At 48.5% G+C, this 13,310-nt stretch overlaps 1 protein-coding gene across 2 annotated transcripts; it reads right to left on the reverse strand.

Annotated features, from left to right (window-relative positions):
* Positions 1 to 1,836: 1,836 nt before the first annotated feature.
* On the reverse strand, positions 1,837 to 13,304 carry Rundc1 (RUN domain containing 1). Of its 2 annotated transcripts, none has more exons than XM_028856817.2 (5): positions 12,649 to 13,304; positions 8,266 to 8,424; positions 6,320 to 6,518; positions 5,238 to 5,354; positions 1,837 to 4,233 (listed from the first exon to the last, which is right to left on the reverse strand). In XM_028856817.2, exons 1-5 carry the CDS (start codon positions 13,210 to 13,212, stop codon positions 3,368 to 3,370), a joined length of 1,905 nt encoding a protein of 634 aa, XP_028712650.1. In that variant the 5' UTR covers positions 13,213 to 13,304; the 3' UTR covers positions 1,837 to 3,367. The 2 variants fall into 2 exon arrangements, with proteins under 2 accessions (XP_028712650.1, XP_028712648.1); XM_028856815.2 differs by having other exon boundaries at positions 1,837 to 4,236.
* Between the last annotated feature and the right edge of the window lie 6 nt (positions 13,305 to 13,310).

Consider the following 13,310-nt stretch of genomic DNA (forward strand, 5'->3'; position numbering starts at 1 on the left):
CTCAGTGCTGGGACTCCATGCCTGGCCCTCCCCCTTTTTTAAAGTTACATTTGTGAGTTTGTATATGCATATGAGTGGGCACACACCATGGCGAATGTGTGGAGGTCAGAGGACAACTTGCATGAATTGGTCTCTTTCCACCCCGTAGGTCCAGGGATAGAACTCAAAGTCATCAGGCTTGGTTGGTGCCCTTACCTGCTGAGCCATCTCACTGGCCTTTATTTTTCCTTCAAGTCTCATGTGTCCCAGGCTATCCTCAAACTTGTGGCAATGCTCCTGTCTCTGCTCCCTCAGTGCTGGGATGCTCGGCATTAAACTACCACGCCCTTTGTTATTTTTGAAAGTGTACTGGCTCCAGAGAGCAGCGCCTAGTCCTAATCCATCCTTTGTTTAACCACACCTTTTGTTTCTCTGATACCTTTTGTTTCTCTTATCGTCCTATGTGAATCTTGTCTGAGAGTCTCCCAAGGATCAAAGGCCCATGCAAAAACTTGGTTCAGGAAACCCGGAAAACCTGGTACCTGAGAAATCTAGGAATTTGCACTTGGCATTGTATCTTTGGGAGCTCCTTTCAGGTTTCTTTGATGATATGGAAATGAACTGACTAAACTGTAAATAGAGAGAAAATAAAAATGCCCTGGGTGAAGGGAAAGTGCTTCAGTCCTTTGAGGCTGGACCCCCCCCCCCCCGCAGCCATGTTAATTCTTAAGATGCCTCTGAGTCTTCTTTCCACGGATCTGCCTGAACCCACACATCCGTACCATGACAATCCATGGCATCCTCCCGTACAGAGCACTGGGATTATAGGCTGTGCCACCGTGCCAGGTCCACTGCTCTTTTTCATTTCATTCTTGGATAGCCTCAGACTTGTCACTCCTCTTCTCCCTTACTGGGCTGTAGTCCAAGCCAGGGACAGATTTATATTGTTATAGGCAGCTCCTTCCCTAGAGATGACTGCTGGGATGCTGGGGGTCTTTTGTGGGTACTCATCTTTAGGCTTCATGAAGAACTTGGCAGAGCAATGCCTGTCTGCCTCACTGCCTTCAGCCTAGTACTTTGGCGGCTGGAATTTCTGGCAAGTATTTAGAAAATACTTAGTGCTCTCCAAAGTAAAGGTAAAATTAAAGGATAGAAATGGAAGAGATAAACGACTTCAACACAGAATGGCACAATGAAATACCATGGTGGAGCATAAAGATGAGAAGCTTTGGCTCTAGGCGAGTTCAAATCTCCAGTCTTTGAGCACCCTTCAGTTCAGGTTCCACAGCTGTAAAGGGAAGAGGTAATAATGTCATGCCTTGTAAGGAGGGGGAGTGAAATTAGGACGGCACAACAGAAAAATATTTTCTATTCCGCTACCACAGTCTTCATGCAAACAAGGATGGCAAAACAAGACAGAACTCGAAAGGTGGGTGGGTGCTTGCCACACAAGCCTGCTGGTGAGTTCAGCTGCTGGAACCCACTAATGACGGAAGAACTCCACAGAAGAGCCACGGAACTCCTGTCCCCACACACACACCACACACGTAAGTGAAAAGACAGTATGGGGCAAATCTATATATTAATACCAGTTCCCACTCACCCTAACACTGGCGGCGGCCTGAGGCGTGGACTCAACAAACAGTACCAGTTTCCAGAAGCAGCAGCCGTGACCACATCCACTGCAGTGTTGCTGCTGTAGCCCAGGCAAGACAACCACTACTGCCACCAAATCCTGCCTTGATCCAGGACAGGGAAGCAGGCAGTTCCTAAAGAAATACTGACCTAGGTTACATGGGCCCATAGCACTAGGGAGACTCGGAAAGCAGAGGAGAGTCAGGCGCTTTGCAGAGAAGCTACACAAAATACTGCAATTTTATTATCAATCACAGATATATCATTATTTATGATATTTTACAATTATCTTTTTTTTTTTCCCTGGGGTGGTGCTGAGGATAAAAACACGGTCTCAGACATGCCAGGCAAGCACTCCATCACTGAGCTGTGTCCCACGCCCCGGAACACTACTGTGTTTCATAGGGAAACTGCATGTATTTCCATTAAATGTCAATGACGCATCTTAAGTGACACGTCACTGAGATAAGTTAAAGTGTACTTCACAGGAACAAAATGCAAGCGGCAGTTTAGTTCACCCATCCTTGGTGAGTCCTGGAGCATGTGCTCACTGCATGCTGAAAGACAAGGGAATCACTCTCACAGATGTGCAGGGCCTGGTCTGTATGGAGATCGGTAGTAATTCCTGGCCCTGCTGCTGGCCACACTGCAGGATCAAACCTTCCCCGTCAGTCCATTCTTCAGATAAGTGGTGCCCGTGGCCACCAGCCAAGAGGCTGTACTACTCATCACTGTGGGTACTGTGTGTCCTTGAGTGCAAGGATTTTTTTGAATGCTTTCACTTCCAAAGACTGTCAGCCCTGAGAGGTTCAGAGAGGAAAGTGACTTTCTAGAGATGGTACCTAACATCAGCTGTCATTCTTCGAGACCAGGACAGCACTGTCTGTGTGGGAGGATTACCTCAGCAGGGAGATTGCTGTTCTCATCTTAGACTCACATTAAAACTCCCTCAGAAAAAAGGGGAATCAGAATTCCTACCTGGAATTACAGTTCTGGCCCTCGGGCTCTCACAGATGCTTCTGATAAAGAAGACTGCTCCCAACTTAACTAGCAGGAGCCTAAAGTTCAGTGTTTTCCAGAACTCCCTCATACAGTGACTTGCTGCCATGAAGAGAAGGGTGGGCACAATCTGAATTTTCTAAAAATCAGACGTGCCACAGTGAGTAGGGCATTAGCTGTGTGTGGTGACTCATTTTGTTAACCAGGTTCCTACCCAGTGGGATTGGTACACTGTGGTGGGCCAGGCATGGCTCTTTCTGCTTGCTTTTAACTTCCTCATCCCTGGCTGTGTGCACGCTTTCCGTGCACCACGCCCCTGAGCGACACCTCTAGTCCTGACACTGGGTTTAGATGATATTATTAAATTGACTTGTGTTTGGGCACCTGAGGCATGCACAGGCGCCACAGTTCGTGTGTGGAGGTAAGAGGACAATTTGTGAGAGGTCTGTTCTCTCCTTGTCTCAGGTGGGTCCCCAGGATCACTCAGATTGCCAGGTGTGATAGCAAGCCTCCTTACCTGGTGAACCATCTCTCAAGGCCCCTGACACTATTTCTGATGAGAGTCTCTGGCACATCTTTTTAATATGCTAAGAGAAAAACAGACTCTGCCTCCATCAGGCTGACCACCTGAAAAGCATTTGAGAAAACGGCTCTAACCCTCCTTCCTCTAACTCGCTTGTACTCTATAACTCTAGGACATCTATCTCTTCAGAGCAAGGTGTGTGTGTGGGGGTGCTAAGGTCAGGCATTCTCATCAAAAGGCATCTTTGATGTTCTTGAGCTGGCGCACGGCCAAGTCTACAGGAAGACTGAACTTGAGGCTGCTGAGGCGGCTGAGCAAGTTGAGGGCGCTCTCGAAACCTGTGTGGGCCATGTAGCTCCAGGGCTGGTAATGGGGCTCGATGAGGGACCCTGACTTGCAGATGAGGTTTACCCAGGACACCAGGCGCTGCTCATTCAGCGCCATGCACACCAACGCCTTCAGCTCTGAGTCAGCACTGCGCTTGAAAGGGTCGTGCTCCGTCAGCACCAGGTGGATGGCCGTCAGAAGGCTTTGTTTGGGAGTCACAGCGGTGCCACCCATTACAGGAAGGGCGAAGGACTGCGAGAGCTTCCGGGCTGGGGAGTCCACATACGCACGGCCATTCTTGGCATGATAGTACTTTACAAAGAGCTCCCAGGGGTGCATGGTCTCAGGGGCTGAGGAGAAGGCTGGTAGCAAACAAGCGATGGGGGCCATGACCAGGCTCATCCCAGAGGAGGAGGCGTACAGTCCATGCGCCAGCAGGTCCCTCACCGCCACTGTCAGCTCCTTCCGCACAGCCATGGTCAGCTCATCCTTGCCCCCTAGAGAGAGTTCCTGGAGGTTGGCCGAGGTGATGACATGGTCATGTGGCTGATGTCTCAAGGCTAGCTGCTTCACTCTGTCTACTGACACTTCCAGCCTTTTCAGTAAGGGGGAGTAGTCTCTGTCGGCCTGGCCCCGCTGCCACAAGGTTTGAGGGATCTGGCCTGTGGCACAGCCCAACTGGCTAACAGCGAAGATCTGGAGCACAGCCAGCGCCCGACGCATCAGGTGTAGCCCCGTTTCCCGGACTCTCTTCACGTCTTCTGCCTTCGCTGCTTAGAAAGAGTGACCATTAGATAGAGGTCAAAATGACATAAAACATTCAACAGGTCACATGCTGGGAGCATGTCTTGCCTCTAAGCCACAGTGCAAGTACCACATGAAGGCAAGGATGCAGCTGGCTGATGATTCTAACTGTAATTGAGGTACTGTGCAGACACCCACTTCTAGTATACAATTCAGGCTGCTGGTTTTTCACACAGGATCTTGCTATCATGGCAATCATCCCCTCTCAGCCTCCCTACTGCTGGGATTTCAGGGAGGCACCATGTCTAGGCTGGCCTCAAACTCCATCTTCCTGCCTGAGTTTCTCAAGTGGTAAGATTACAGGTACATGCCACCATGCTCAGCTTCTTTTTTGTTTGTTTGTTTTGTTTTTGTGAGAGAGGGTTTCTCCGTGTAGTTTTGGTGCCTGTCCTGGATCTCTGTAGACCTGGCTGGCCTTGAACTCAGAGATCCGCCTGGCTCTGCCTCCTGAGTGCTGGGATTAAAGGCGTGCGCCACCACCGCCCGGCTCAACTTCTTTTGTTTTGTTTTCTGGTACTCAGGATTAAACCCAGGGCTCTAGGACTCCTCCACACTATACTAGCCATGCCTCCCAGATCTGGTGGTTTTTTAAAATTGTACATCATCATCACAATCCATATTAGAATGGTATCATGCCCCAAAGACACCTTGCACTATTATCATTTCCTCTCCCCCATTTCTTCCTAAGGCCCAAGCAGTAATTCATGAATCGTGTGTGGTGTGTGTGGTTCAATAAGGTCACAGGCCAACCAGAGGGAGTCAGTTCTCTCCTTCTCCCATGCAGCACTGGGGATCCAACACAGGTCCCCAGGCTTGGCAGCAAGCACATCACCGGCTGAGACAATCTCACTGTCCTTTCTTTCAGCCACAGAGAATCTCCATACGTAGTCCAGACTAGCCTTGAACTTTCAATCCTCCTGCTTCCACCTCCCACTCTGCCTTTGTGGCCCTGCACTCGAGCTGTACTTACTTTTGCTGGCTCCTGGGGGCGGTGTGCTGCTGCCCGTTCTGGTGGAGCCGGTTCCTGTCTTCCCGCTGACCTTGCACTCACAGTGTCCACTCGTCTGCAAGGGGCTTCCCACTTCATCTATCATCAGAGGGCACAACACCAAGACGTTACTTATCCCCTTCACAGCAGAGTTTTAAAGGGAAAGGGAATGGTTAATAGTGTCTACTGTGTGACCAGAGTTTTATAAATTATTGGGTTCCGCTGGGTGAAAAGTGCCTGGTGCAGCATAGTTAGCTCAGTAAATATTTGCTTAGCAAATGAAGAATGAATCATCCCCAGTGAAGAGTGTCAGACTAAGAGGGAGGAATCTGCTCAAGGACATGAGGCCAGCAGTGGCCTGAAAGACAGGCTCTAGATAATGTTCTTTCCCAATCTACTGTGGCAAACATAAGAGGTCTCATTATGTAGGGTAGCCTGGAACTCACTCTATGTGACAGGCTGGCCTATAACTCAGAGGTCTGCCAGGCCCCGCCTCTCAGCATTTGAGGACTAAAGGCACGGAACACCACATCCATTTCAAATCTCTCTCTCTCTTTTTCCCTTTTTTTGGTTTTTTGAGACAGGGTTTCTCTGTGTAGCTTTGTGCCTTTCCTGGAACTCACTTGGTAGCCCAGGCTGGCCACGAACTCATGGAGATCCGCCTGGCTCTGCCTCCCGAGTGCTGGGATTAAAGACGTGTGCCACAACTGCCCGGCCACTTCAAATCTCTTAAATTCTCTCTCTCTCTCTTTTTTTTTTTTGTCTTTAAAGACAGGGTTTTTTTTGTTTTGTTTTGTTTTGTTTTGTTTTTTCAAGACAGGGTTTCTCTGTGTAGCTTTGTGCCTTTTTTCTGGAACTCACTTGGTAGTCCAGGCTGGCCTCGAACTCACAGAGATCCGCCTGGCTCTGCCTCCCGAGTGCTGGGATTAAAGGTGTGCACCACCACTGCCCGGTTCTCTTAAATTCTCTTAAATACAGCAAGAACTGGTCCCTTTAGATGAGTTCTCAGACCACAAAGAACTATCACACTGAATATGTTTCCTCTTCCTAGATGTTCCTCTGACCTTGGATGAAGCTGATGAACATCTCAAGATCTCGGATCTGGGTTTTCAGTTGTTCAACCAACTGTTCTTTCACTCGAGCTGGGTTGACAATCTGAGCCACTGCTGCATCCACACGCTGACGAAGCTCCTCGGTTGACAGGGAACTGATGTCCTCATTCAGATTCATGTCCAGTTTCTTTATTAACTCATCGATGATCACCTATCAAGAACACAGCGGTGAGTATACACTTTGCAGTTCTCAAGGAGGGTTGGGGAGGAGAATCTTAGAGAGGCTTCTATGCTCGAACACAATAAAAACTTCAGGGTCCTCTGACTTCAGGAGAAAATGATGCAGCTGCTGATTAAGATGAGTGAGGACAGGGTCTAAGAGATAGCTCAGCAGATAAAAGCACTTGTTATACCAGCCTAGTGACCGCAGTTAGATCCTCAGAACTCACACAGAGGTGGAGGGAGAGATGTGTGCTGTGGCATGTGTGTACCCACACTCATATAATAATTTGAAAAGAAAGAGGAGGCGGGGCGTTGGTGGCCTATATAGCAAGTTAGAGGCCAGCCTAGGCTATATGAGAACTGTCTCAAAAAACAAGCTGGGCAGTGGTGGCACACACCTTTAATCCCAGCACTCGGGAGGCAGAGGCAGGCAGATCTCTGGGAGTTCGAGGTCAGCCTGGTCTACAGAGTGAGTTCCAGGACAGTCAGTCTACAAAGAGAAACCCTGTCTTGAAAAGCCAACAAACGAAAACAAACAAATGAACAAAACAAAATGAAAGTGTCATGAAATAATCCTTTTGCTACACTACGAAAATGTGTCTTTGCCAAGTTATCTTCTGACTGGTTTAATAAGAGCTGACTGGCCAGTAGCTAGGCAGGAGGCATAGGCAGGACAGTGAGACAGAGGATGCTGGGAGGAAGAAGGGTGGAGTCTCAAGAATCAGGGGGAGTTTTGAGCCAGACTCGGAAGAAGCAACATGGTAAGTTCACAGATGAGGTAAACAAGCCTTGGGGCAGCACACAGATTAAAAGAAATGGATTAATTTAAGTTGTAAGAGCTGGCTGGAGAAAAGCCTAAGCTATCGGTCAAACATTTATAATTAATAAGTCTCTGAGTGGTTATTTGGGAAGTGGCTGCTAAGACACAGAGAAACTATGCCCACACAAAAGGATACATAGTTCCTTTCGATCAGAAATGACACCTCTCATGAACTGTGAACTTACCAGGCCAGTCAACTTTCACCCATTAGAACAGGATGAATGATCCAAAGTGGCTAAAGATCCAGTAGTCTCATATTTGGGCTGGAGAGATGGGTCAGAGTACTGGCACTCTTGCAGAGGAGCAGGGTGGGGTTCCCAGCACCCACATTACAGCTCACAACCTCTGCAACTCCACTTTAGAGGGTCTGCCACCTTCTTCTGGCTTCCACAGGCACTTCATGCACACAATACAAAGTTATATATGCAGGCAAAACACTCATATACATAAAATAAAAATAAATAAAGTCCCAAAAGCCTCATATTTACTTTTTCTAAAGGCTTCCAAGTGAATATATTGCTAATCCTTTTTTTTTTTCCGAGACAGGGTTTCTTTGTGTAGCTTTGCGTGCCTTTCCTGGAACTCACTCTGTAGCCCAGGCTGGCCTCAAACTCACAGAGATCCACCTGCCTCTGCCTCCCAAGTGCTGGGATTAAAGGCATGTGCCATCACTGCCCGGCATTTCTAATCCTTTTTACTGATAAAAACAAATGATAAAGGAACTTTGGAAAGAAGGGAACAAGAAAGAGAGACTGGCTCCAGGTCCAGGAAATAGTCAACTTTCCCTTTGCTTTGGACCCAGGGTTCTTGGTAAGGCCATGGGAGAAGTAATCTGTGGGGAGCTTATGTTGGAATACCGTCAGCAGGGATATATTAACCATAAGAAATGCTGGAGTTGCCTCTGAGGTCTGCTCACCCGCTGTCTTTCCAAGACCACGGACTGCGGCAGGGAGTCATAACTGCCCTCCTGATAGGCGAAGGTTTCCAGGTCATCAAGCTGGGTCTTGAGCTGCAGAATCAGTTCTTTCTGCTTCTCCCTCTGGGTTTCCAGACGCTCTCGTTTTTCCTGCTCACTCTAGGGAGGGAAAAAACACTTGGGTCTATTTCATAGAAAAGAGAAGCCAAAGGCACTTCAAGAGCTCAGGCCAATCATGACCAGGAAAATATATAACACTTCCAAATGACTCAATGAGACCATTGACAAGGCAGGTTCAGCAGGAAGAATATACTTCACCAGGCAATGGGCAGCCCCGGCTGTCCTGGAACTCACTCTGTAGACCAGGCTCAGAGACCCACCTGCCTCTGCTTCTTGAGTGCTGGGATTAAAGGCGTGCGCCACTATAGCCCTACACGTGTGTTTTCTTCAAGAAGCGATCATTTCTTCATTGGAAACAGGGTATTAACACAGTGAAGCCTTTTGTTAATAGACTTGTTTTTCAAAGGTCTAGTCAGGAGGTAAGATGGCCTCCTGGAGTTAAAGGTGTCATCTTCATGGCCAGTCAACACAGCCTCACTACTCTGTGCAAACAAATTTTGCAACAGTCTGGGGAAATGAACTGGGTATGGTAGCTTGTGAAGACTCAAGGATCAGAAGTTCAAGTCCAGCATGAGCTAGATAGCTAGTTTGAGGCTAAGCTGTGCTACATGAGACCCCATCTCACAAAGCAAGGCCTGAGGGTCTGAGTATAGAGAAAGGCTTTATATATATATATAGAAGTCAACCAATTTTCTGAAGTTTCAAAGCTACTTAGAAAGGTTATAGCTATTTCTGTAAAAGGGGAAACGATGGAATATAAGTACCTAAGGCACAGAAACATAGAGCAGCCAAGTCACAGGGGTGGGAAGGTAACAGTGTGGCGTGTGTGCATATTTGTGAGGTAGCTTTCTCTAAGGACAACCCCCTTTTCATGGCAGTTACCATGTAGCTTCTGCCTTTAAGTTATTAAGAGTCCTTTACAGTGATCAAGTCTTGACAACATATTCTTAGATACTGGGTCTTCATCATTTCTGAGTATAAATCCTGAACAAAACAAAAAGCAAGCCAGACACGACCGTGTACACCTGCACTCCTCAGCGAGTTTCAGGCCAGTCTGGACTACAGATACAGACTCTATCTTAACCACCACCACTGAAAAAACAGCCAAACAAACAAATGAAAACCAACCAAACAAGCCTTACTTACCAAGCCCTCAAGAAGCAAGGTATGAGAGAGAAGAGATGAAAACAAAGAATTAACTTTCATTCAGCTTCTTCAAAAGCAATCCCCTTTCTTTAGCTTTGTGGAACATGAAAGCAAGCCTCAGGATACTCTTCCGACCCTTCCTGAGTCTTACTGCTCTTTTCAGAGCATGTCCTTTTTCTCGGCTTAGTAACGAGGTCTCCACTGAAAGCTTTCTCTGATTTTTTCCAGGCAGAACAAGTCATTTCTTCCTTTGTACTGTGTACACTTAATCATTACAGGATTTGTTTAGGACCTGTTTCTACTAATCTATGACCTCCTCAAGGGCAAAGGCCTTGACTTCCAACCCCAATACACCTAGAACTGTGCTCAGTATGAGGTGAATTCTCAGGAAGTATTTCTTTTCTTCCTTAAAAAATATTTTTAAAATGTTATGTTTATGGATGTTTGGCCCACATGTATGTCTATGTACCACGTGAGTGCCTGGTGTCCATGGAGGCCAGAAGAGTGAGTCTAATCCTTCCTTTGGAACAGGACTGAACAACTTTATAGAAAGTTGTGATCTGCCATGTTGATGGTGGGAATCAAACCTGGGTTCTCTGCAAGAGCAGCCAGTGCTTTTTTTTTTTTTTTTTTTTTTTTGGTTTTTCGAGACAGGGTTTCTCTATGTAGCTTTGCTTCTTTCCTGGATCTCACTCTGTAGACCAGGCTGGCCTTGAACTCACAAGATCCGACTGCCTCTGCCTCAGTGCTGGGATTAAAGGCGTGAGCCACCACCACTGCCCGGCTGCAGCCAGTGCTTTTAACCACTGAGCTATCTCTCCAGCCCTCAGTACATATTTCTTACATGTTTTTGGACTAAATTAGGTACAAAATAACAAATTCCAAATAATGACCTCTGGCTGGAGGACGTTATCTAATCAGCTAAAAGAGAAAGAAATGGAGAAATAGTCCAGCTTTGTCATCCCTTTGTGAAGCCAAGGGAGAAAGAAACCAGCGATAAATGCTGGTTTGTTTCCATGACTACATCTGCCAAAGTCTGTCACTTGCTGCCATAGTTACAGCATATTTGCTGGAGTTGAGCAAACAAATTTAACAGAGAGAACAGTAAGTTCTGGGGCAAGGCAGGAAACAGTAGATTTAATTTCCAGTACAAATTGAGATTAAAGTTTAAAGTAATTTGGTTTTGGTTTGTTTTTTTTTCTGAGACAGGGTTTCTCTGTGTAGCTTTGCGCCTTTCCTGGAACTCGCTTTGGAGACCAGGCTGGCCTCAAACTCACAGAGATCCGCCTGCCCCTGCCTCCCGAGTGCTGGGATTAAAGGCGTGCGCCACCACCGCCCGGCAGTTTAAAGTAATTTGGAAAGGCTTGGGATATAACTAAGTTGGTAGAGCACATGCCTAGTGCATACTAGATGCTGGGTTCAGAACCAAGCACTGGATAACTGGGTATGGTCCCCATGCCTGTGATCTCAGTATTCAGAAGGTGGAGGCAGGAGGATCAGAAATTCAAGGTTAGGGACACTGAGCCTGATGGCCTGTGTTTGATATCTAGAACTCACATTCTCAGGAGAGAACTGCCCCCAGAAAGTTGTCCTCAGACTTGCATACACAGGCTGTGATACCAGCAGTGCTCCTACACTACACACACACACACACACACACACACACACACACACACACACACTCACCACTCACTACTTTTTAAAAATACTTCAAGATTATTCTATAGTAAGTTCAAAGGCAGCCTTACCTAGAGAACTTGCCTTAAAAAAAAAAAAAATTCCGGCCAGTGGTGGCGCATGCTTTAATCCCAGCACTTGAGAGGTAGAGTCAGACATATCTCTCTGGGTTCAAGGCCAGCCTGGTCTATAGAGCGATTTCCAGAACATCAAGGGCTACACAGAGAAACCCTATTTCAAAAAACAACAAAATCGATAATAATAATTTCAAGAGCTGTGAACGTAGCTCAATTGATGACAGAGCATTTGCCTACAACATGCAAGTCCCTGGGTTCCACCCCAAAGACCCTTTTGACCCCCCCAATAGAAAAAGTTCATCACTCAACTCGAAGCTGTCCTCCACTCAGATACTACCTGTTCATACACCAACGTATCCACTGAGCACAACTTTGTATGGCATCACACTGAAAATTTTTCTGAAAGTGACAGTGAACAATAAAAAGTACCTACCATGGCTGCATATGGCCTTTCATGTCATTCGCCACTGAACTGGGCCTGGCTACCAGTAATTCTATTTATTCTAACTTTTTAGTCTGGCCACTTAAAGTTGACTGCTCCTTGTGCAAGGAGACATGGGTATGAGGAGGGAGGAGCTGGAAACAGTTCAGATTAACAAAAGTCAGTATCTGCTACCGATCGGTTCTCCTGGCTAAAGACATTTTGAGCGAGAAGAAAGCCTTGTGTGGACTGTAATCTGCAGAATATGAAGGAGAAAGGCAGCGTGTCTCAATACTTCCAGCTTCCAGAGATGTCCAAGTTCATAAGGAACCTTCCCTTGCTGTGGTTTACAGAATTTCTCTGCTTCTTCAGTGTCCTGAGGAACGCCCCTGTCAGCCAGCTCCCCAGGTCCCCGTTCAGAGAACCCCGTTAATTACGCAGGATGGCAGGGCAGGTTGAAGACACTGCTAGGACTTCCTTATAATCAGGAGGTGTGTTTCTTTCCACTACCAAGTGAAGGTGTCTGTTTACCAAACCTCTCAGTGAGATAAAACAGCATAAAGATTACAGCACATGTATATGCCAAAAAAGCACGGGGAGAGGGGGACCTTTCATTTCCCACTTCTCCTGTTCCCCATGCTCATCTATCAGCAAGTGCTCAGGACTGGAGGTGTATCTCATTGCAGAGCGTGTGACACACATACACACTCGGGGTAAGTAAGCACCTTCAGGCGTGGGCACGGTAGACGGAGGCAGCACCGCTTCCATTTACCTTTTCAATGTTCACTTTATGTCTTTCTGCATCTTCCTGTCTCCAGTGTCCGTATCTGGCATTCACCTACCATACGTCCAACTTGCTCGCTCCGCGTCTGTCATCACCCGGTACACACTCCCTGCCCGCCCCGTCCTCATGCCCAGCCGGACCCAGCCCCTGACACTCACCTGGTCCTCGCCCCGCACCCGGGGCCGGCCCTCCGGAAGCCCATCGCCGCCACCGCCGCCGCCGCAGGGGTCTCCCAGCCCCTCATAACCCAGGACGTGAGGACAGCCGCGGAAGGCGAAGTCTTCCAGCTCGCGCAGGAGCCGCTGCTGCTCCGCCGGCGCCCCGCGCACTACCTGGCGCAGGCGGAACTGCACCTGCGCGAAGTGCGAGGACAGCGCGAGCAGGGCCGAGTCCAGCTGCCGCCGCTCGGCTTGCAGTCGCCGCAGCGTGCGTACGGTGGCGTCCGGAGGGGAGCCCGGGGCCGCTCCCGGCTCCTCGGCTGCCGCCGCCGCCTCCTCCGAGAACGCCGCCGCTCCAGGCCCGGCCTCGGCCACCGCCCCCACGGGGGCCCAGCGCACTGCCTCGCATGGTGGCAACGACTCCTCCTCCTCCTCGTCCTCTTCTTCGTCCTTCGCCTTTGGCCCCAAGGCCGTCACCGCAGTTGCCTGCTCCGTAGCCACCTCCACAGCCGCCATCTTCCCGGAAGCGCCGCCGCACGTCAGTCGCGCCCCCCTTGCTGCCATGACAACGGGCGCTGGCCGGGAAGCCTGGAGGAGCGGTGGGCGGGGCCTGCACGCCTCCAGTCTCCCGAGGCCCCGCCCACTGGATCCGACTTTAGTGC

Source organism: Peromyscus leucopus, chromosome 8b, assembly GCF_004664715.2.
Source record: "Peromyscus leucopus breed LL Stock chromosome 8b, UCI_PerLeu_2.1, whole genome shotgun sequence".
Taxonomy (NCBI): Eukaryota; Metazoa; Chordata; class Mammalia; order Rodentia; family Cricetidae; genus Peromyscus; species Peromyscus leucopus.